Genomic DNA, 23,574 nt, shown 5'->3' on the forward strand with positions numbered 1-23,574 from the left:
TAAGGATACTACTCGAATAACCCAAAAATATACTATAGAGCATCTCACAATAGTATGTAAATAATCGAATATGCATAAATAACATAAATATAAAACATTAATAAAAGATACAACAATGCATAAGGGGAAACAACCCAAGAAAAAAGTCAAGTAGTAGAGAAAAATTTAAAAGTGCATCACATGAATACTATTTAAACAAGCTAACATATACATACATCTCATGAGTCATGAGTACTATGTAAATACTCAAACATAATCATGAAACATCCCATTTGTAAGGGACCGTGACGCCTAAGAGGGGGGGGGGGTGAATTAGGCAACTTAAAACTCTAACTCTAAACTATGGCATCTTTTTCTAACCTTAGCAAAACCTATGCAAAAAGATAAACTATCTAAATGTGCAACTATGGTTTTGCTAATGTGTTACTATCTCTACCCTAAAAGGAGTTCTACAAACAATGTAAATGCGGAAGCTAAAGAGTAAGGTAGAAATATGCAAACTCTCGTCGACGACTCTGGTATTTTTACCGCGGTATCGAGAAGTACGCAAGCTTCCCCCAAGTCCTCGTTGGAGTCCCTCGTAAGGAATCCCACGCAAGGGCCAAGCTCCCAGTTGGGTAACTCCGTAGATAGCTCTGGGCCTTCCCCACATGCAAGCGGGTCTCTGGTTAAGCCACTCGTGGCAAAGCCTCTCCCAGATCGCTCCCCGCCGTCTTCACTATCAAGCTTCTGGCCGAAACGCCGCGGACCTATTTCCCTCTAGTACACAATGGCGGCCACACCACAAACACGGTTGGTGTGATCTCGCAAGACTACATGCCCCTCCGATGTACAATAATGGTGCACGCAAGCACTGAGTGGTAAGAGGTATGCAAACCTCACTAAACACTAGGCCTAAACCTAGAGCAAGCGCATAAGCAGTGGTCTAATCAACCTAAGCACTTCGCAAAGCACCTACGCTAATCACCTAATGAATCACTAAGCACTATGCAAGTGGAGATCACTAAAATGGTGTATCAACACTCTTGGTATGTTTCCTCAGCTCTTCACACCTCAAATGGCTGGTTGGGGGGTCTATTTATAAGTCCCATGGAGAAAGTAGCCATTGGGGATGAACCCTAGCTTTCTGCTACTGACCGGACGCTGCTGTCGTCCTGACCGGATGCGTCCGGTGGTCACGACCATTGAGCGCGCGCGTTGATCAGACTCTAGGCCAAGTCCGGTCTCACTCGATCGGACGCATCCGGTCATGTTAGCGCCGCTCTAGAACCTCTCTGGACATGATCGGACGCTGCTTCTTGGTGCGTCCAGTCGTCCTGCCGTCGCGTCCGGTCACGCTGAGAACGTTGCCGTTGATAATGAATAGTGATGTCCGTGCATCCGGTCATTGCCTCGCTCAGCGTCCGATCGTTGCTGCTGACGCTTGCTGTTGCCAAGCAACTGATCGGACGTGTCCGGTCCTCATAGGGCCACGTCTGGTCACCTCCGCCGAGCTTGTTTCTTTGCGATCTTACGTCCGGCTTGGTTCCCATCTTCGTGCTTGGACTTTGCTTGATATCTTGGGTCTTCTCTTGTGCTTCTAGGGTCTTGCTTATGGTGTTGATCATGGGATCATCATGTCGTCATCGTCCAAGTCATGTCTTGCACCCTTTTGAACTACAAAACAATTACTTACAAATTCATTAGTCCAATTTGGTTGTGTTGGTCATCAAACACCAAAATCCAAAGTAAATGGTCCTAGGGTCCATTTTGCTTACAATCTCCTTCTTTTTGGTGATTGATGACAACACGACCAAAGCAAACAAATAATAAAAAATTTGGAATTTAAAAACTATTTACTTGCTAGGATGCAATGCAAAGGGCAAGGTTTTATGATGCTAAAAGATATCACATGTAAACATCTTTGGAAACTTATCTTGCCCTTACAAATGTCCTCATGTGGCATTATGGATTTAAGCCTCCTCCTAACTCCATAATCCACTATCCTCCCTTTGTCGGACCATTACCACTTGTAAATTATTATGATCGGGCTTGCTTTTGGTCCTACAAATTCTCTCCCTTTGGAATCAAACACCGAAAAGGAAGACATTAGTAGCACAAGGGAGGGTCAAACTTTGTGATCCTTTGTATGTGGAGTGGAATGGGTCACAAAATTTGACTCTCACATTACATAGACTAAGCTCCCCCTAAATATATGCATACATATGATAGAGAATGTAGTTTATGCATAATTGGCAAATTAATGCTCAAGGGAGTTTAATCTATATAATGCATGAAGAAAGCATATAAATACCAAAGTGAAATCAACATGATGATATCGGTTTAGAAATACCACATGTGGAAACCAATTTGATTTATACAACTTGCAATAGGTGGTGGATATTTGAAGTATGATGCTTAACTCTGGGGACTCCATTTTCCTTGCAATGAGACTACTACACACATGATAAGCTTGAAAAGGTGTTAGTATCAAAGCATCCAACTTATAGAATAACCTCCCCCTAAATTTGTGCACACAAGTATGGAATACTTGTAAGAGACATGCACATTGATTTTAGAATAAAAAATACCACTTGAAAGATGACATCACATGAATGTGAGAATTATTTTCGAAAGTGATATTTGGGAGAAATTATCTACAATTTGGACTTTGGCACATATTAGATGAACAATTGTAAAACAAGCTATGTGCCATGCTCCTAAACAATTTAAACCATATAGGTTTGCTCCAAGGGTTAAGATTGAAACCGAGCAAGCCTACCATAAGATATACCTAGTGTATGCAAGACAAAAGATTAAACATGCAAATGCAAACCTAGGCATGAAACGGAACTATATGCTAATTGAAATTGCAAGAAATTAAATCTATTTACATAACATGGGAAGGGGAATTTGGGTCTATAGTATTCACTAACCCACTTGTCACTTACCTTGTCCATAATGATGCACCCCATGAAATGCACCCATACTTTGCCAAGTCTCCAAATTCCCTGAAGTCCATCGGACTTCTCACTTCCGTTTCGGGATCCAAACCTTCTTGGTGCTCTTCATATTAGAAATGATCTCCTTTGGCACCCAAATGCGTTTGGCACCATTGTTGGCTTGCTTGTTCACCTTGATGGCCACCACCTTGTTATTTTTCTTCTTCTTCAAGAGATAAGGTGTGGAGGCCTTTTTGTCCACCTTGTTGGTGTAGGTGTTGGAGAGCTTACTTGTTTCCTTTTTATTTTTCTCTTTCTTCTTAGCTCCTCGCCCATTCTACACCTTGCACTCATAGGACTTGTGGCCTTCCTTGTGGCACACGTAGCAAACCACGGTTTGTCCTTCATCAAGCTTCTTCACTCCCTTAACGGTGTTATCTTAATGATGTTGGGCTTGCTCCGTTTTGCCTTTTACTTGAGTCAAGTCCTTGGTAAGGCGAGCCACTTCTTGCTTGAGTTGCTCATTCTCCATTGTGACTTCTTGTGTGAATGTATCTACAACAACTTTCTCAATATAAACTTGGTTGCACAAGGGTGAGTCTAAACATAAATCATTGCAAGAAGTAGAAGCATCCTTTTTAGGTATGTCAAAGATAGAACTTTTCTTTTTAGGTGCCTTGTTGAGGGTTGTACCGATAGCTTCAAGATTAGCAACTTTATTAGTTAGCTCATCACAATGTTTGCACATGGTTTCTATTTTAGCAAGCAAACTTTTATGAGCATCTTGTGAGCTAGCTAACTTTTCTTTTAATTTTTCATTTTTCTTTACAAGTTGCTCATCATTGATTGTGCATGCATTTGTTGTTGCACTGGCCTCAAGTTGCTCAATTTTAGTAGATAGTTCAATATTGAGATTAGCAAATGTCTCATATTGTTCAAGTAAGATTTTTATATGCTTCTTGTGAACTATCTAGCTTTTCTTGCAACATTTTTAGCTTCTTTTGTTGGCTAGTGCAAGCCTTATCATATTTAAGATTTTCTTGCATAAGTTCATTAAGAGAAGACATTTCATCATCACTATCACTCTCACTAGAGGATGAGCTTTCGTTATCTCGTGCCATAAGGCACACACGAGAAGAGCTTGATGATGAGTGCTTGTGGCCTCGCCTCTAGTGATGGTCTTCTTCTTCACTTGAAGAATCATCCCATGACCTTATTGATGTGAGGGCTTTGTCCTTGAATGCCTTCTTCTTTGTCTTGGGTGTGGGCTTGTTTGGACAAACTTCCACAAAGTGCCCCAACTCACCGCATCCATAACATCCTTTCTTTCTTTGCTCATTTCTTTGATTGGTGAAGATGAAATCTTAAATTTGGATGGGTACACCCTTGACATTGAGCCTTTGGATCATCTTCTCCACCTTGTTGATAAGTTTGATTGATTCTTCATCAAGGTCGGAGGTGGAGGAGGAAGATTGATCATCATCACTTGAATCTACATCATCATCCTCATCCTCATCCTCATCTTCTTCATCATCTTCACTTGAGGAGCTTGAGCTTGAGCTTGTCTCAACTTGCTTGCACTTCATCTTCTTTTTCTTATTACATGCGAGAGCTTTGCCTTTGCTTGATGATGAGGCCTCTTCTTGACCCATCTTCCATGACATTTTAAATGCCACTATCTTGCCAATGACTATGGCGGGGGTCATGGTGCTCAAGTCCTCCATGTTGTGAATGATAGTGATGATGCTTGCATATTTTTTTTTGTGGTAGCACGGAGATGATCTTCCTTATGATGTCCGCATCATCTAGCTTTGTTAATCATATTGAATGGAGCTCATTGATAATTAGATTCAAATGAGAATACATATCATGAACAAGCTCATCATCATTCATTTTAAAGGAATCATGATTTTGTTTAGCTAGACAATATTTTTGCTCATGGACATTAGTTGTGCCGTCATGGAGCTCTTGGAGTTTTAACCAAATTTCATGTGCCGTATTTAAAGTGAACACTTGGTTAAACAACTCCATGCTAAAAGATTCAAACAAGCAATTTTTAGCTCTAGCATTGAAATGAATTTCTTTTTCTTCACTCTTTGTAGGTTTATTGGGATTCTTAATGGGTTTTATCCCATCACGAGTGACTCTCTAAACTATCAAATCAACCGCCTCAAGGTGACAAGCTATTCTAGATTTATAGTAGGGGAAGTTAGTACCGTCAAAGTGCGGAGGCCTAGAGGTATCCATCACAACTACTCTAAACAGCGTTGGCTCAACGGCGGTGAAGCCAAAGGTCCAAATTGAGCCAACCGGCTCTGATACCACTTGTAAGGGACCGTGACGTCTAAGAGGGGGGGGGTGAATTAGGTAACTTAATAGTCTAACTCTAAACTATGACCTCTTTTTCTAACCTTAGCAAAACCTATGCAAAAAGATAAACTATATAAATGTGCAACTATGGTTTTGCTAGTGTGTTACTATCTCTACCGCAAAAAGAGTTATGGAAACAATGTAAATGCGGAAGCTAAAGAGTAAGGTAGAGATATGCAAATTCCCGTCAATGACTCCGGTATTTTTACTGAGGTATCGAAAAGCGCAAAAACTTCCTCCTAGTCCTCGTTGGAGCCCCTCGCAAGGAATCCCATGCAAGGTTCAAGCTCCTGGTCGGTGTGGGGGTATTAACCCCTATACCCTTATGGCTAGGCTTGGGCCAGCCCGGACAGGGGGTTTGGCCCACTAGAAGACGACGCGTGGCTCGGCCGATTTGCTCGGAGTCCCACGTAAGGAATCAAGGTAGACTTGGAGATCAAGCAAGATCCTGGTCGGTTAGAATAGGAGTCCTTATCCAGCCACTTATGGCAATTGTAACTGGTTAGGATTAGTTTCCAGATCTGTAACCCTGCCCCCAGACTATATAAGGCGGGCAAGGGACCCCTCTCCAAAAACATCTCTCATTGACATACAACAATACAATCAGACACAGGACGTAGGTATTACGCCTTCACGACGGCCGAACCTGGATAAAACCTCGTGTCTGTCTTGCGTCACCATCTTGTTTGTAGCTTGCGCATCTGTCTGCCGATAATCTACTACCTTGGGCATACCCCTAGGTAGACTGCCGACCATATTTCGTCGACAGCGGCGCGCCAGGTAGGGGGTGTGCGTACTGCTCCCCAGAAGAACAAGATGGTCATCATCCCCGGATCCATGGCTACGCCGAACGGCCTCACGTTCACCATCGGCCAGATCACCTGGACCACTGGCTCCAACAACTTCATCGCCATGACCACGGAGGAGGCGTGGATCCGATCTGTGTCGACCACTGCTTCACCGGCATCGGCTACGGCTCCGACCACATTGGATCTGGCTCCGGCTACACCAGCATCGTCTTCAGCCACGCCAACAACCCGTCGTTCACTTCCTCGCTACAAAGGGAGGCAGATTGACAACACCGACCTGCTCGACTCCATCGATCGGGTCGGCACCAAGCTTGCTGAAACCCTAGCTCTGGTAGATTTGATTCAAAATCAACCTACCAAGCAGGTAACCACTACCCACAACAGATCTACCCGACCAGCTCGGGCCAGTCATCCTGCACGACTCAGTACAGATCTCGTGGTCACATCTACTCCTAAAGGGCGCTCCGTTCGTCATCGATCAGCCCTCGCAATGGGTCTCTGGCTCTCTGAGTGCAAAGCCTTGATGGAGAATTACCAGGCTCAGCCCTACGGCCTGCGCAACTTCATCAACATGGTTCAGATTGAGGAGTATCAAGAAGGATTGGTCCACACAGTTCAAGAGGGCGGCTCAAGCTCCTCGTTCGGCATCGCATCTAATGGCTCCGTCCACACTGAGCTCTAGCATCGTGACAATGAGGAAGTTGAATACGATCTGGATATCCCAGACCACTCCCTGGGGTTCCCATGATTCCCATCCTTCCCACCAAGGCGAGGAGGCTTGATCAATGTCGTCAGTAATGATGAACCACCGACAGTTGGCGAAACAGAACAAGAAAGACTAGTACGCGAAGCGCGCAATATTGACCGGTTTAATCGCAGACAAGCCGAAGCCAAGGCAAAAGAGAAGGCACAACGCATAAGGTTCCAGCCACGCGACCTCAACAATGCCTTTGATAGGGTAGGGGAAAAGCAGGTCTTTAGGACTCCAAGCGCCAACGTAGCTGTTGCTATGGCAACAATGCAACGACTACCCAATACCCCAGAAACCTAGGCAATTCGTGATGATGTACAAGCCTACCTGACGGCTGCTATGGCCTAGACCGTAGAGATTGCAAACTAAGCCCGGGCTCCGTCCATCTCAGTCGAATCAAGCCACAGTCGCTAGTACTCAAGTCGCCCACAGTCACCCAACCAACGTGGCTCGCGCAACAACGACCCATCAGACAACCGTCAAGGCGGAAACGGTGGTCATGATGGTGGTCGGGATGACAACCGCCGCAACAACCGAGACGATAATCGACGAGACAACCACGACAATCGCCGTGGTAACCACGGTCGCAGGGTCAACCAGGATGGCAATCGGGATCGCCGTGATGGCAATAACGATCTCCACCATTCCCTCAGAGAACGCGATCTGCGCGATCGCATTAACCAAAGAGCCAATGATCGTGCCTCCCACGAAAGCTATCGCCATATGGAATATGATACTACCCACGGCCCTCCGGGTTTGAAGCAGTTTACTCCTCACCTTCGCCAAGTCATATGGCCCAAGAACTTCAAGCTCGAAAAACTCCAGAAGTACGACGGCAAGGAGAACCCCGAGTTATGGGTCATGCTCTATGAAACCACGTGCAGATCAACCATGGCTGACGAGCACGTCATGTCTAATTACTTCCCAGTCGCCGTCGGTCATGCAGGCCACCAATGGCTGGTCAGCTTGCCGGCGAACTACTTTGATTCTTGGCAAGAGCTCAAGCAAGCATTCATCGACAACTTCATTGCTACTTGCGAACAACCCGGCAACAAATATGATCTGCAGCAGATTCGAGATCGCAAAGATGAGCCACTGCGTGAGTACGTCCGATGCTTCTCGGAGATGCGCATCAAAGTCCCGTCAATCTCCGACAACGAGGCAATCGAAGCTTTCATCACTGGTCTCCGCTTCCAGGATGCCCTAAGGGACAAGCTCCTCTGTAAAAGACCTGAATCGGTCACAGCGCTCCTAGCCACTGCTAAAAAATATGCGGACGCTGATGATGCTAAAAAGATAATCATCGAAGAAGCAGCAAGGGTTCCACGCTCCGACCACCCCCCACACCACGACGACTACCACGGCAACCATGGTCGGAACGACAATTCTGATCGCTGCAACCAGTGCAACGATTCCTACGACCACCGCGACCAGCGTAATCAGCGGCGTAATCGCCGTGACGATTACAGGGGCAAGCATGCTCGGGAAGATGACGGCGAAGTCAACATCGTTAAGAAAGGTGGCGGACGTCGCAACTACGAAGAAGACTACGCCAAAGCATTGAAAGGACCCTACCAGCTCCATCCCAAGTCAAACCATACCATGGAGAATTGCCGTGTTCTCAAATCTATCTACACGCGCCAACAGGCTCCGGATACATCCGACAAGCCTAACAACACAGGGGAGCAGCGTAACGAGGACAACGATGATGAATACGTAGATCCCCGTCACAAGTACGTCAAGCCAACCGACCGCGTCCACACCATCATTGGGGACAGAGTGTCCATCGAGACCAAGCGAGAGCGCAAGCTGCTCGCCCGCGCTTGCTTGAATGTGGCCAATGCCGACAACCTCATCGCCGATCCGTGGCTCCCTCCTTGTTCTCACCGCGAGATCTCCTTCAGTAGAAAGGACCAATGGGCCGCAATACCCAAGCCAGGGCGTTTTCCTCTAGTTCTCGATCCTTGTCTCAACAAGGTTCAGTTCGATAGAGTGCTGATTGACGACGGTAGTTCCATCGATATACTGTTCAAGAACAGTTTGCCAGCCCTGAAGATAACCCAGGCTGATCTCAAGCCATACGAGGCACAGTTCTGGGGTGTTCTCCCCGGACAGAGCTCTACACCTCTCGGGCAGATCATGCTACCTGTGCAATTTGGTACCCCAGACCACTTCCGCACCGACTACGCCAACTTCGTGGTCGCCGACTTCGAAGGCACCTACCATGCTATCCTTGGTCGACCAGCGCTCACCAAGTTCATGGCCATACCTCACTACATGTATTTGGTGCTCAAGATGCCTACTGAGAAGGGGGTTCTAACTCTCAGGGGCAACATATACGCAGCTTACACCTACGAGGATGACAGCTTCAAAATAGCAGAGGCTCACGACCTCTCTATTCACATGGCCGAGACCACGCTCGATGCCAAGAAGACCCCAGCCGATCACCTAGAGATCCCAGAGCTCGAGGCCCCACGCAAGAACATCAAGTCCAAAGAGCACAAAGAGATCCAGCTGGTCGACGGTGATCCCAGCAAAATGGCCCTTATCGGGGCCAACCTGGATCCTAAATAGGAAGACACGCTCGTCAGGTTCTTGAGAAGCAACGTGAGTGTGTTCGCATGGAAACCCGCTGACATGTCCGGTGTACCTCGGAACTTGATCGAGCACTCCTTAAATGTCGATGGCAAGGCCAAACCCACGCACAAGTATTGATTATTCTTCAAATATACTTTGGCTCAGGATTTGCGCGTGGGGAGCGGCCCGGAGCTATCCATATTTTGTCCTTGATCGTCCTTTTTGAGAGCGATTTGGTGATAACCAGAGTAGCAATCGAGGCACTGCGTGGATAGCTCCGGGCCTTCCCCACGCGCAAGCGTGTCTCCGGTTAAGCCACTCATGGTAAAAGCCTCTCTCGGACCGCTCCCCACCGTCTTCACTATCAAGCTTCTGTCTAAAACACCGCAGGCCTTGTTCCCTCCGGTACACGGTGGCGGCCACACCATAAACGCGGTTGGTGTAATCCGATGTACAACAATGGTGCGCGCAAGCACCGAGTGGTAAGAGGTATGCAAACCTCACTAAACACTAGGCCTAAACCTAGAACAAGCGCATAAACGGTGGTCTAATCAACCTAAGCACTTCGCAAAGCACCTACGCTAATCAACTAATGAATCACTAAGCACTATGCAAGTGGAGATCACTAAAATGGTGTATCAACACCCTTGGTATGTTTCCTCAGCTCTCCACACCTCAAATGGCCGGTTGGGGGGGTCTATTTATAAGTCCCATGGAGAAAGTAGCCGTTAGGGACAAAACCCAGCTTTCTGCTACTCACCGGACGCTGCTGTTGTCTTTACCGAACGCATCCGGTTGTCCCGATTGTTGAGCGCGCACGTTGATCGGACTCTGGGTCGAGTCCGGTCTCACTCGTTTGGACGTGTCTGGTCGCGTTGGCATCGTTACGAAACCTCTCTAGACATGATTAGACGCTGCTTCTTGGTGCGTCCGGTCATCCTGCCGTCGCGTCTGGTCACGCTGAGAACATTGCCATTGATGATGAACAGTGAGGTCCATGCGTCTGGTCACTGCCTCGCTCAGCGTTTGGTCGCTGCTGCTGACGCCTGCTGTTGCCGAGCAACTGATCGAATGCGTCAGGTCCTCATAGGTCCATGTCTGGTCACCTCTGTCGATGTCATTTCTTGGTGATCTTGCGTCCGGTTTGGTTCCCATCTTCGTGCTTGGATTTTGCTTGATATTTTGGGTCTTCTCTGGTGCTTCTAGGGTCTTGCTTATGGCGTTGATCGTGGGATTATCATGTCGCCTTCGTTCAAGTCACGTCTTGCACCCTATTGAACAATAAAATAATTACTTGTAAATTCATTAGTCCAATTTAGTTGTGTTGATTATCAAACACCAAAATCTAAAGTAAATGTGCCTAGGATCCATTTTCCTTACACCATTTATACTACATAAGCATCTCAAAATATATCATAGAACATCACATGTATAATATGTGTACACCATATGTATCTCATAGAACTTAGCAAATTTTAAAAATTAAAATAAAATAAACTACTTAATTAGAATAAAATAAAGATGAAGAAAAATTAAAATGATAGAAAAACAAAAAATAACATCATATCGATACCATTTGAATAACCTAAAATATACTGTAAAACATACCCTAGGTACTATGTGAATACTCAAAATTGCAGAACATCCTATTTATATTACTTGAACATCCCAAAATCATTGTAGAACGTCACACGTATATTACGTGAACATCACATGTACCGAAGCCAAATATTTTGGTATATGGTGTAACCCAGACAAATGCAGAACAACCGTTACAAATGCTCAGATCATTTCCATATATAGTTAAGCAAAGGCAAACATTTTGGTATGTGATGTAATTCACACAACTGGAGAAGGCACATCACAAATACATAAATTATTGCTATGGTTAAGCAAGGAAAATAATAATAATAATAATAATAATAATAATAATAATAATAATAATAATAATAATAATAATAATAATAATAATAATAAATGTAGAAAAAGAACACTAATGGGTACTATTTAAACATTCTAAATTATACTACAGAACATCTCACGTGTACTATGTGAATTCAAAGATAACTATAGAATATTCTATTTACACTACCCGAACATCCCAAAATACATCATAATAACGTCATATGCGTACTACACAAACAACCCAATATATGTACTATGGAACATTTCATGGGTACTATACAAACATTGCAAATTATAACATTTATGGTACATAAAAATAGAAAACAACATGGAACATCTCAAACACACTACGAGAACAAGATAATGAATATCATTTGTTATCTAATAAATAAAATGAATCTTCTATTATCTAATAAATACAATATGTAATAACATATAATAAACAAAAATACACTTTGGAATACTATCGAACAATAAATAAACTAGAAAGGTTCAATCAATTAGCACCACAATATCATAAGATTATGCCCACATGAAAAAAGTCTACTAAATATTGCAAAAAATACTAAATTAAAGCAAACATAGAGGAAAGGAAACAAAACTAGAAAGGGAAAATAGTACACATAACATAGGAAATGAAGAAAAATATTAACAGAGTAAAATATAAAAGAAAGAAAAAAAGAAATGAAAACAAAAAATCTAAAAAAAGAAAAAGAAAGAAAGAAAAATGGAAATAAATAAAAACATTCTTGGACACTGACGCACACTGGGCGCGATGGCCGGAGGGTCTGTACTTCTTTTCTCGTAGTAGCTTTCTCAGGCCCAACCGCAGCCTAAAAAACAGTTTGCTAACTGAAAGAATAAAGAAAGCCCACTAAAAAAACCCACCTAATAAAATCAACACCTGCGAGCGGGGTCAGCAGCATACTGAGCGCCGCGAAGATTCGCGGTGAATCAGACGGCGATGCAGATCACGTCGCATCACGGATCTCGCGCACGGCCCACTCCCCCAGTCTGCCAAGTCCACGAAGGATAAGGATCGACGTCACGGCTCACGGCCATCAACCCGTCGCCACTCGAACTGATGACAGCACGATCGTCAGAGATTCAGTGCGGCGCCAACCAGTCAATAGGAGTGCAATGAGGTAGTGTTCAGTATCCAAAATTTTACAAAATTTTTTAAGATTTCCCGTCATATCGAATCTTTGGACGCATGCATGAAGCATTAAATATAAATAAAAAATAAAACTAATTACACAGTTTAGACGAAATTCACGAGACGAATCTTTTAAGCCTAATTAGACTATGATTGGACACTAATTGTCAAACAACAACGAAAGTGCTACAGTACTACTCCGTCAAAAATTTTACCAACTAAACAAGCCTGAGTTGGACGAATCAAAGACTCCCGACGTTCTTGAGATCTCCTTCATCCACCTTGGAGTTCGAAGCGCTTGATATCGAATTATCGATAGCTGTCTTGGCGCGCGTGGCGCCGCCGGCCACCGTCTCGGTCGCTGTGCACACGACACGGGCTGCTCCTCGCGGTAATCATCGCCAGTGTACACTGTCACTGATCGACTAGGCAGCCGAGGAGCGGTTAAATAGACAAACGAGATGAGTTATGCGTACGCCCTCCTCACTGTTGGCTAGGCTAGTACTCAGAGTCAGTCAGTCAGTCAGAGACATGGCAGGTTCTTCTTCTAGCTCGTGCTCTCTGCTGTTGCTGCTGCTGGTGGTGGCGGCGGCACTGTCGTTGGTGTACCCCACCAACGCCGGCTCGTCTCATCAACTGACCGCCGGCTTCAGACGTGTCAAGCTGAGCGAGTCACAGTTCGTGGTGCAGAAGCCCTACGACGTGCCCCTCAAGGAGCGCTACGAGCAGTCCGGCGGCGTCCGCCGCAGGTGGGTCTTCGCCACCGACAAGACAACCAACGCCACCCACCCTGGCGGCGTGCGCAACGAGATCAAAGTCGACGTACGTGACAACGGCAAGACTTGTTTTCGACCATTCCAGATCTTTTTCCTATACTAACTCTGCACGAGTTCTGCAGAAGATCTACAGCACCGGGGTGTGGCAGTTCGAGGGCGACATGTACGTGCCGTCGGGCACGTCGGACGCGTCGGTGATGCAGGTCTTCGGTGCGGCAACGCACGCCACGACGCTGATGCTACACGTCTACGACGGCCGACTTGTTAGATTGATCTCCATCAGTTGGTCAAATGGTTAATTGGACCCTTGATCTGTGGTCTGATCGGAGGCGCCCAGCCATTTTTCTGTCTGATGGGCCCCTGTCGCGTAGCGCTATAAAGAGAAAGGTGGAGGACGGGCGCAAGATACGAGGTTCACCACAGCCGTCAGCGTCCCACCGAGGTTCCTAACGCTAGTCCGATCTAGAGGACGCGCAGTGAGCGATGGGAAGCTCCACTGCCTTCACCGCCGCCACTAGACCGTGCCTGCACTGCTGCCACCTTTAACACCTTATCGGGCGTGTTAAGCTACCTTTGCACTGACACTCGAGGCCATGTCGCTACAGCGCCATGGCCGCGATACTGCTTGGTGAGGTACATCAGCATGTTCCTTTGTCTAAGTTGAGTTTTATCCACTGATCAACGCCTAGATGATCCAAGAATTCTATCAATGGTATCAGAGCTAGGTTCTAGTGTGTAGATCTAATCTTTGGGGTAGAAATCACGAAGAAATTAAGAAGGAGGTGATTCGAATCGGAATGAAACCCCAAATCCAAAACCCTAACCCAAACCCTGACCCTAGAAAGTAAAGACGGAGAAGGGAAGGACCTACCCGGTTCTACCCGCCGCCGTCACCACTACCGTCGCGCGAGAAGAAACCCGCCGTCGCGCGGGCAGAACAGGCCAAGCCGTTGCTCGACGCTGGGTCGCCGGGGCGTGGGCTCAGGGTGCCGACACAGGACCACTCAACGGCGGCGCTCTCACCCACTGGGGAGCGTGCGCGCTCCGGTGAGGGGACCCGCAGCGGCGCCGCACTCTTCTTCTCCGACATCTGTTGCACTGAGGAGAAAGAGGAGCTAGGGTTTAGGGAAGAGCCCCACTGCAATGTGTATGGGGGAATAGGGCACCGTCGCCCAGACCGCTCGATGGCAGCGCACTCAGCCTAGGGCGAGCGCGCGTGCCAGCGAGGGGACCAGCGGCGGCGCCACTCCGCTGCTCTTGCTTTTTCGCCGCGGCGTGGAGAGGAGAGGGAGGGAGAAGAGAAATGACTTAGGGTTTAGGTGAACCGGCCGCGGCGGCGTTTTGATCTCACGAGGAGCGTGGATGGCCGTCCGATGCCATCCAAGGGCCGGCGTCGCTCGGGCCAGAATCAGCCCATGCGGGCGAGCGAATTCCTGGCCCAGGCCCAGGTTGCGGCCTGGGTGTGGGGGAGCGGGCGCGCGCGCCGTGTTGAGCCGCCGCTGGGCCACGCTCGCGGACGCGAAACAGACTGGGCCGCGTACTGTTCCGATAGGCCGGACAAATGAATAGTAAACACTGTGTTTTTTGTTTATTATTTTTAGAAGCAAATTTTGATGTTTTTTGTCTAGTTTCAATCTCTGTCCAAATTTGAACCAACGGGAAAAAATTTCCAGAGAATAGATCAGTACAGTAAAATGTTTCTGAAATGTAGATAAACAATTTTTTATTTCATGTTTCTGCTACATTGTTTAATGCTAATTATCTTGTAATTAAATTCGAACTAACGGGAGAATTTAATTTGAAGCGCAGTTACTTTTAGTAAATTATGATTATGTTTATCCTCTAATTAAATTGGAACCAATGAGAAAATTTAAATTAGAGCAGTAGTCTGATTTGTTTATGTTAAATTATGGTATTACTGTTTTCTGACCAACGTTGATGATAACAATATTGTAATGAGTTTAAGGTTGAAGTTTAAATCTTTGATAATTTTTACACCAACATGGTCAATTTTCAGAGAGTAGATAAAGACCAAGAAATGCTCCTGAACTAATAGAATGTATTTTATTATCGTGTTTCGCTACAATGATGTTGATTATCTTCCAATTAAATTCGAATCAATGGAAGAATTTAATTTTGAAGAGTAGTTATATATCTTTAAAGCTAATTTATAAGTTTTATGCATTAATTCTATTTTCTGCCCAATGGTGATGTAGAATTGATGCAAAAGCATCTTATAAGTTTTATTTTTTAACCAACGAGATCACTCGGCTGCATGCCAATGGGCTGCAATGCTGGGGTATATGAATGAAAAAGGCTTGAGTCAAGCCAGTTCAGGACAGTTTTTTGTTAGTTTACTAATTTTCTGATTAAATTGGAACCAATGAAAAGATTTAATTGGAAAATAAAGTATAAGTGAATGTTTTAGTCATCATGACTAAATTTTTCGTTACGGTAATTTTATATAGATTTTCCCCCATGGGGAGAAGTTTGGCTTAGTACTTATGCTAGTGAATTCTGCATGGTGGGAGAAGTTTTGTGATGACTCATATATTTTTGTATCCCGCATAGAGATAGAAGTTTGGGTAGCTCTTATGCTATCCTAGTATTGACCATGGCACAATAGAAATGCACCATCATGGTCAATACTAATCAAAGGACAAGAAAAAGATGCAAGCGTGACTTCCAAAAGTACAGTTAATAAAAGACCTCGTCGAGTTCTTGAAGTGGAATGAGGAAAGTGTACTCCTATACGGATCAAGAAATAACTTTATTTGCATGACATAATTATGTGAATGAAGTAAGTCATAAGTGTCTCCTCGTTCATAGTTTTCTGAATAGTTCTCAAAATTATGGCAGTATAGTTCATGCCATATTTTGAGGGGGGACTGTGAGATGAATTAAGAGTAAGAATTAAGATCAATTAAGAAACTACTCTTTATTAAGAGTGAGATAAAGATGTTGATGAATGTGTACTCTTCATTAAGAGCGAGATACAGATTTTGAAAGAAATTGAGTGAGATAAAGATTTTGATGAATGTGACCGTCGGTCATAACAATTATACCTCTAAGCAGAGAAATAGTTAAATTCTAGGATTTTTTAAAGTTCTGAGAGGAAGATAGCGTAGTCACCATCAAAGATATTAAAGCGCTGCTTAAAGCACCATATAAGGTTTTAACAGATTGAACCCAAATAAAAAATTAAAAGATACACTATCTTTATAAACGATGGGATGATCTAGGGGAGCACGGTATGTAGAGACCTATGACTTGAAGAGAAGCAGGACTGCGTGCCCACTTTAGTGATTCAAAACAATGAATTTCTCGATACCTATTGATGTTTTATGACTTATACAATACTTGTTGTTGGCTCTTCGAAGAAGATGAATAATATAAACAAGGATCTTGTGATACAGGAGCCTGTAGAATCAATTGCCTCTTGGTAATGAAGAGCAACAATAGCCCCACATGAAAGTGCCAGTAGCTGAGGCCCCAGAAGGTCTCAAAAAATTAGTAAACCAGTTTCTGATGACTATGAAGTCTATGTTAGTGAAGAAATTCAAATGGAGGGTGATCCCACCTCATTTGAAGAAGCCACGAGAAGCGTTTACTCATTTGAATGGCAAGAAGCTATGAAAGTTGAAATGAATTCGATGAATACCAACGATGTTTGGGACTTAGAAAAAATTCCTAATGGAGCCAAAATAGTAGGCTATGAAAGGGTCTACAAGATAAAATGTGACTCCAAAGGGAATGTGGAAAGATATAAAACATGACTTGTAGCAAAAGGCTTTACACAAAGTGAATGAATAGATTACGATGAGAGTTTTCTCTCTAGTCTCATGCAAGGATTCTTTTAGAATCATAATGGTGTTATTGACATATTACGATTTAGAGTTACATCAGATGGATGTAAAGACGATATTCCTCAATGGGGATTTGTATGAAATGTTTACATGGCACAACCCAAAGGTTTTGTCGTGGAAGAAAAAGAACGTATGGGATGCCGCCTGTAGAAATTCATTTATGGGTTAAAACAAGACTCTAGACAGTAATATTTGAAGTTGATGAAACGATAAGAAAGTTTATGTTTAAAGAAAATGAGAAGGACAATAGCGTTTATGCAAAGTTCAAGAATAGAAAATTCTTTTTCCGCATCCTGTGTATAGATTACATCCTACTCACTAGTAGTAATGCTAATCTGCCATTAGAGAAGAAGAAGTTTTTGTCCTCAAGTTTCAATGTGAATGATCTTGGTGAAGCCTCATTGGTTCTAGGAATTGAAATTCACCAAGATAGATGAAAAGGGGTATTAGGACTATCGCAAAGGCATACTTAGAAAAGATTCTAAAGAAATAAAGTATGCATGTGAGTAAACCTACGCCTGCTCCTATAGCCTAGGGTAATAGATTTGGGAACTTTCAGTGTTCCAGGAACCAATATAAGATCAATCAAATAAACATGGTTCCATATGCTTCAGCTGTTGGAAGCTTAATGAATGTACAAGTAAGAACTTACCTTGACGTAGCTTACGTATCCGGGATATTTTGGCAGAAGTCCAGTCCAGATATAGATCATTGGAATGGAGTTATGAATATCTTGTAATTTTTGCAAAGTATCATAGGCCTCATGTTGTGTAACAAAGAACAAGTACTCTCAAATAGTTGTGGGTACAAATGTTAAGTTTTGGCGAGATGTATAGTGAAACCCACGGTAGTTGCTAACACTCGCAGTTGGAGTATTATTGTAGAAAAGCTCTAATGAAACAGGTGTGGTGTCATCAATCATGCATACCATAGTATAGCTTGTCATGAGGCCTTAGGAACAGGCAAAAGTGGTTAAGGGAATATGTACCCGGATTTAACAATGGTAGTCAACAGCAATAACCATTTAAAGTAGTTAACTCCTAAGACAACAGGTCAAGTGTGCTGCCAAACACATTAACATTAAGTTATATGTTGTAAAGGAGAAAATCCAGAATCATTTTGAAAACATTGAGCATGTAAGTACCAAGCAAGTACTTGCGGATTCGCTTGCCAAAGGCTAACCACCCAGTATGTTCAGAGAACACACAGTCGACATGGGTTTACGGGAAAGCCTATGATTTCTGGATACTAAGGGTCTAGTTGAGAATCTGTTTCAAAACAGAGAGATGCATTGTAGCTGTTTAATCTAATGGCAACTGACCGTGATGATGGGGTACGCTCTATGCACTGATCTACGATGGAATGGAAAAAAGATAAAGTAAATTAAGTTTAAGTCATAAGGTGAGATCAAGGAGGAGAATGTTAGATTGATCTCCACCAGTTGGCCCAACGGCCAATTGGGCCCTTGATCCGCGTCCTGATCGGGAGCGCCCAGCCGTTCTCCTGGCTGATGGGCCCCCGTCGTGCAGCACTATAAAGAGGAAGGTGGGGGCCGGGGCGCAAGGTACGTGGTTCACCGTAGCCGCCAGCGCCCCACCGAGGTTCCTAACCCTAGTCCGATCTAGAGGGCACGCTATGAGCGATGAGAAGCTCCACCGCCTTCACCGCAGCCACTGGACCACACCAGCACTGCTGCCACCTTCGACACCCTAGCGGACGCGTTAAGCTACCTCTACTCCAATACTCGAGGCCACATTGCTGTGGCGCCATGGCCACAACGCTGCTTGGTGAGGTACATCAGCAAGTTCCTTTGTCTAAGTTGAGTTTTACCCACTGATCTATGCCTAGATGATCCAAGAATTCTATCACGGCTCACCTACTACCACCAGCTGACCAAGGTGGTGGCGGACCACGTCTACGACCGGTGGATCCGGCTCAACGTCATCCATGACATCGCGGCCGCGAACGTCACCATGTTCATCGACGGCGAGAGGAGGCTAGCTGCCCTCGGCCAAGGCGGGAAGGAGCACTACTTCAAGTTTGGCGTGTACAAGCAGCATGACCTGTCGCACCGCATGGAGTCGCAACGTTGCCATCCACACCAAGCCATGAACACATTAGATGTCGTCTATCTCATTCTTTGATCTGGTCGTGTGCGTGACAGTGACACACGATCGATGGAAACATGGATCTAACGTGTGAACTGTGACGATGATGGAGGACTTCTCACAATGAATTGTTGAATAAATCTCGAGATTCTGCTTTGGTTTGGACAAATCTCAGGCACGAGTGTCAATTTCCATTAGGGCTCGTATAGATCCTTTCATTTTGGGGAGATAGGAATCTACTTAGGGTGTGTCTGATTTGCGTTTTAGACCTAGCCTAGCTAGTCAACTAAGCCAGAGCAACACAAGTCTTGCTCTCCCAATACAAGGGACTGTTGTTTGGTTTACATATCTTAGCTAGGCCTGGTTTAGCCAGATCATGTTTGGCACAGCAGCTTCTCTTGTCTTGCTCTCCCAATACAAGGGACTGTTGTTTGGTTTACATATCTTAGCTAGGCCTGGTTTAGCCAGATCATGTTTGGCACAGCAGCTTCTCCTGGTGGACATGAAATAACTACAATACCCTTCTTTTTCTTCTTCTTTTTTCTTCTCTCTCAAGCCAACCTTATCTGGTCACACACTCTTCTCTTTCCTCTCCCCATCTCGTCCATCTTCCATGCACCGCCGCCGCCCGTGCGCTACCCATCGCGGCGTGCCTATGCCTGCCACCATGCGCGCTTGCGGCCAGCACCCTGCGAACCAGAAGCCTTCTCCTGCGTGCCCCACCGGCCACTGCTTGTGGGCCCCGCCCACCATTGCACACATGCGACTGCTGTTGCGTGCCCCACCTGCCGTCGCCTGCGCGCACCGGCAGCCCCACCACGCGCCACGCCGCACATCCCTCTCCTCCGATGTCGCCATCGCTAGGGTCTGGATTCCCCACTTCTTGAGCAGCAAGTTTTTGTCTGGACTTCCGGCTCGGCAGCTCGGGGCGCGAGCCTCACACTTCTTCAGGGGATGAGTTTGGTGTCAATCGCCGACATCCGTCACGGTGGAGTGGGGTTGACATCCGTCACGGTGGAGTGGAGTTGATTAGCGCATCATCAACCCTCGCGGTGATGGAGGATAGGAAGTCGTTGTGATGAAGGTAAAAAGTAATAAAGATAAATTGATTTCGGTTGATTGTGTGTTGAATACCTCAATCGGACATGTACCTCTTATTTTATAAGGAGTAGGGGTGGTTTTATGCCGTTAAAAAACCAATGTGATACTATTTTGAAGTTGCTTTATAGAGTTTTCCTTATATTTGACCAAAATTAGATTTGGTAAGACAGGTATGGGCCCAATTTTAGTTGTCAACAGCACCGGTCATACCGTCACATTTGGCCCTGGTTGCCGGACTCCGATCCTACCGTCACATTTGGCCCTCGTCGTCTGGGGCTGTGTAGTGTGTCTAGGAACGCACGCAGTGGCACAATGTCGCGCGGATTCAGGGATCATCCACCGCATCCAGCGGCATACCAACTCCGACGGCCGGCGGAACCTCCGGTTAACAACTGCTCGCCGGGCCGGCAACTTTTGTCACTTGCAACCACCCTTGCCATCGAAAACAGATGTAGCGTGCGTGTCGACAGAAGAGATGGACATCTCGTGATCTATATATACATATACACAATTCAGCATAGCCAGAGCGTCATCAGAGCCACTGAAACAAAGGGTGTGTTTGTGTGCGTGCGTGAGAGAGAAGCGAAGGTTCAGTGCAGCAGTTTTCATGGCTCGTGGCGTGGGCGCTCCACTGCTGTTCTTGGCCTCGCCAACATTGCTCATGTTGCAAGTACTGCTACTGCTATCTACGTCGTGCGCCCTGTTGCGCTCGGCTCACGGCGAGGACCTCCTCAACAAGGGCTTCACCGCCGTCGAGCTCGCCGAGGTGCAGTTCAAGGTGCAGAAGCCCTACGACGTGCCGCTGCCCGAGCGCTACGAGTTCGTCGACGGCGTGCGGCGGATGTGGGTCTACGCCACCGACCATCCCATCACCACCGCCCACCCCGGCGGCCCCCGCACAGAGATCAAGATCGAGGTAACCGTAACAGTAACGCTAGGCCAAGAACGGTAGACCAAGATTCGAGTGCGTGTGACATACGCAGTACTAATAACATTTTCGTTCTCGGTTCTTCTCGGATCATGGCCATCGCCGTCGTCGGTCGCGCACCGCAGCTGAACTACAGCTCCAGCGTGTGGCAGTTTGAGGGATACGGCTACATCCCGCACGGTACAACTGGCGCGTCGGTGATGCAAATCTTCGGCGCGGCGGAGCACGCGACGACGCTGATGCTGCACGTCTATGACGGCCGGCTCACCTACTACCACGACGATTCGAGGGTCGTCGACCCCAGCATCTACGACAGGTGGTTCAAGCTTAACGTGATCCACGATGTCGCGGCGTCCAACGTGACGGTGTTCGTGGACGACCAGCACCGACTAACGGTACCCGGCCGCGGCGGGGACTCGTACTACTTCAAGTTCGGCGTGTACGGGCAGCGCAATAACGGCATGTCGTGCCGCATGGAGTCGCTGTGGAAGGACGTCAAGGTCTTCACCAGGGACGTCACCAGTGGCGTAGCCAGAGCAAATGGGTGGGGGGTGTACAACTTCATCATGATTATAGTGATCCAAATAATGTTCAAACAAATAGCATAACTAATTTGCAATTTTTAACATCAAAATTCAACTTTCAGTAATGATAAAGTTGATTTTGGTCAAAACATAAGCAAACTGGTAGGGGCAAGGGCAATACCACTCACCATTTGTAACAAAATAATAAAGACGCCATTGATCCATATTTAGCATGTTTCTTCCTTGCTTAGCGTACGCCTCCATCAGCGGCCTCCATCCTATTCTGTTGGATAGTTGTTTCCATAAGTCCACAGATACGGAATAGAGGCAGCTGTATATATGTACGTGTGATCTCAGATTTATTTATCAATAATTGATTACGAGTTCTCTCGTCTATCATGGTATCATGGTGGTGATGAACCGCGAGGACGGGCCGCCAACGGCTCACATTGTCTGGCTAGGGCTGGAGCAACAATTCATAGGCAACATGGAGATTGGTGCGCTCCACGACACTGAGTTTTGTACCTTTGTCTAGGGAGATCTCTCCATCGACGCTACTGCCGTCAACTCAAGGCGATGGCCAACCAACTTGCCGATCTTGGCGAGCCCGTTTGGGACCACACCCTCGTCCTCAACGTCCTTCGTGGCCTCAGTGACCGCTTTGCTCACTTGGCGGCCTTGATCTAGCGGCAGCGGTCGTTCCCGACGTTCATTGAGGTGTGCTCCGACCTCCGCCCCGCTGAGATCACCATGAAGGCCAAGCAAGGGTCTCTGGCACAGGCCCTAGCTGCCTCCGCTCCCCATGCCCCACCACCAACATTCTGCAACCCCGTCGTCGGCAGCAACTCCGGCAAAAAGCCAAAACATCGCTGTGGTGGCAGCGGCAAGAAGTCTGGTGCTGCTGGCGCTGGTCCAGCCATCCCAGGCATTCCATGGACTGCCCAGACGCAGTGGTGAAAGGTCCTAAATGGCTCCTAATAAAAAATTCTACAAAATGACTAGAGCAAAGTGTTAAATAAGAAGATGGCGATAAAGCGATTTTGCTCTAGCTCTACAAAGCGCTATGCAAGCCACCTACCCAATACTAGTTGCTATGATCTCTACATAGTATGTCACATATATAATCAAGCCACCTATGTCACTACACCTACAATTAGTGAGCTAGCAAGAACTAGTTACAGCAAACTAACTACGCTAAGCTACAACTAGCTACCAACTAGTTACACAAGGCAAACTACCACAAGACAAGTATATATGTAATACAAGTGAGAGGGTGATATACCGAGCTGGGCAAGTGTCCAATAAGAATACCAAGAGACAACTGAAACAAGATTTATTCCCGAGGTTCAATTGCTTGCTGGCAACCTACGTCCTCGTTGTGGCGATACACTCACTTGGTGGCTCACACTCCTAGCCCAACACTTGGGTACCGTAAGAACCAACACGAGATGAGGATCCACAAGCCACGAGAAATCCACTAGAGCTATAGCTGCAGCCTGCCACTCCTTGCTGTCACACCATCCTAGATGCATGTTGTGCAGCTGGGGTGATGTCGTAGTGACACTGCGGCACTGCCCAGCGCCCACGGTGGTCGGTTATGGAGGAGGATGTGGAGGCTAGTGGCAGCGAGAGCAGGTGAGCAACGTTGGTGCTTGGCACGAGCATGGCAATGGGCGAGCTTGAAGCTGAGGGAGTCGGCGTTGGCCAAGGCCAAGGTATGTCTCAGCATAGTTGAGCATTGTTTTTTTGATGTATTATCACATATTGTTGACACCTAAAATT

General features: G+C 46.0%; 1 protein-coding gene and 1 pseudogene across 1 annotated transcript; both read left to right on the forward strand.

Annotated features, from left to right (window-relative positions):
• Window positions 1-13,020: 13,020 nt before the first annotated feature.
• Window positions 13,021-19,243, forward strand: LOC136484035 (citrate-binding protein-like; annotated as a pseudogene).
• Window positions 19,244-21,001: 1,758 nt separating this feature from the next.
• Window positions 21,002-21,939, forward strand: LOC136484036 (citrate-binding protein-like). Its single transcript, XM_066481204.1, has 2 exons — window positions 21,002-21,256; window positions 21,394-21,939. Exons 1-2 carry the CDS (start codon window positions 21,002-21,004, stop codon window positions 21,874-21,876), a joined length of 738 nt encoding a protein of 245 aa, XP_066337301.1. The 3' UTR covers window positions 21,877-21,939.
• The last annotated feature ends 1,635 nt before the right edge of the window (window positions 21,940-23,574 follow it).

Source organism: Miscanthus floridulus, chromosome 9 (genome assembly GCF_019320115.1).
Source record: "Miscanthus floridulus cultivar M001 chromosome 9, ASM1932011v1, whole genome shotgun sequence".
NCBI lineage: Eukaryota > Viridiplantae > Streptophyta > Magnoliopsida > Poales > Poaceae > Miscanthus > Miscanthus floridulus.

What these genes read in the sequence shown, in the direction of transcription:
- LOC136484036 (XM_066481204.1), top strand. Translation starts at nt 21,002, where the DNA reads ATGTTGCAAGTACTGCTACTGCTATCTACGTCGTGCGCCCTGTTGCGC. An exon ending in GCACAGAGATCAAGATCGAG is followed by an intron (nt 21,257 to 21,393) that starts GTAACCGTAACA and finishes CGCGCACCGCAG; the next exon opens with CTGAACTACAGCTCCAGCGT.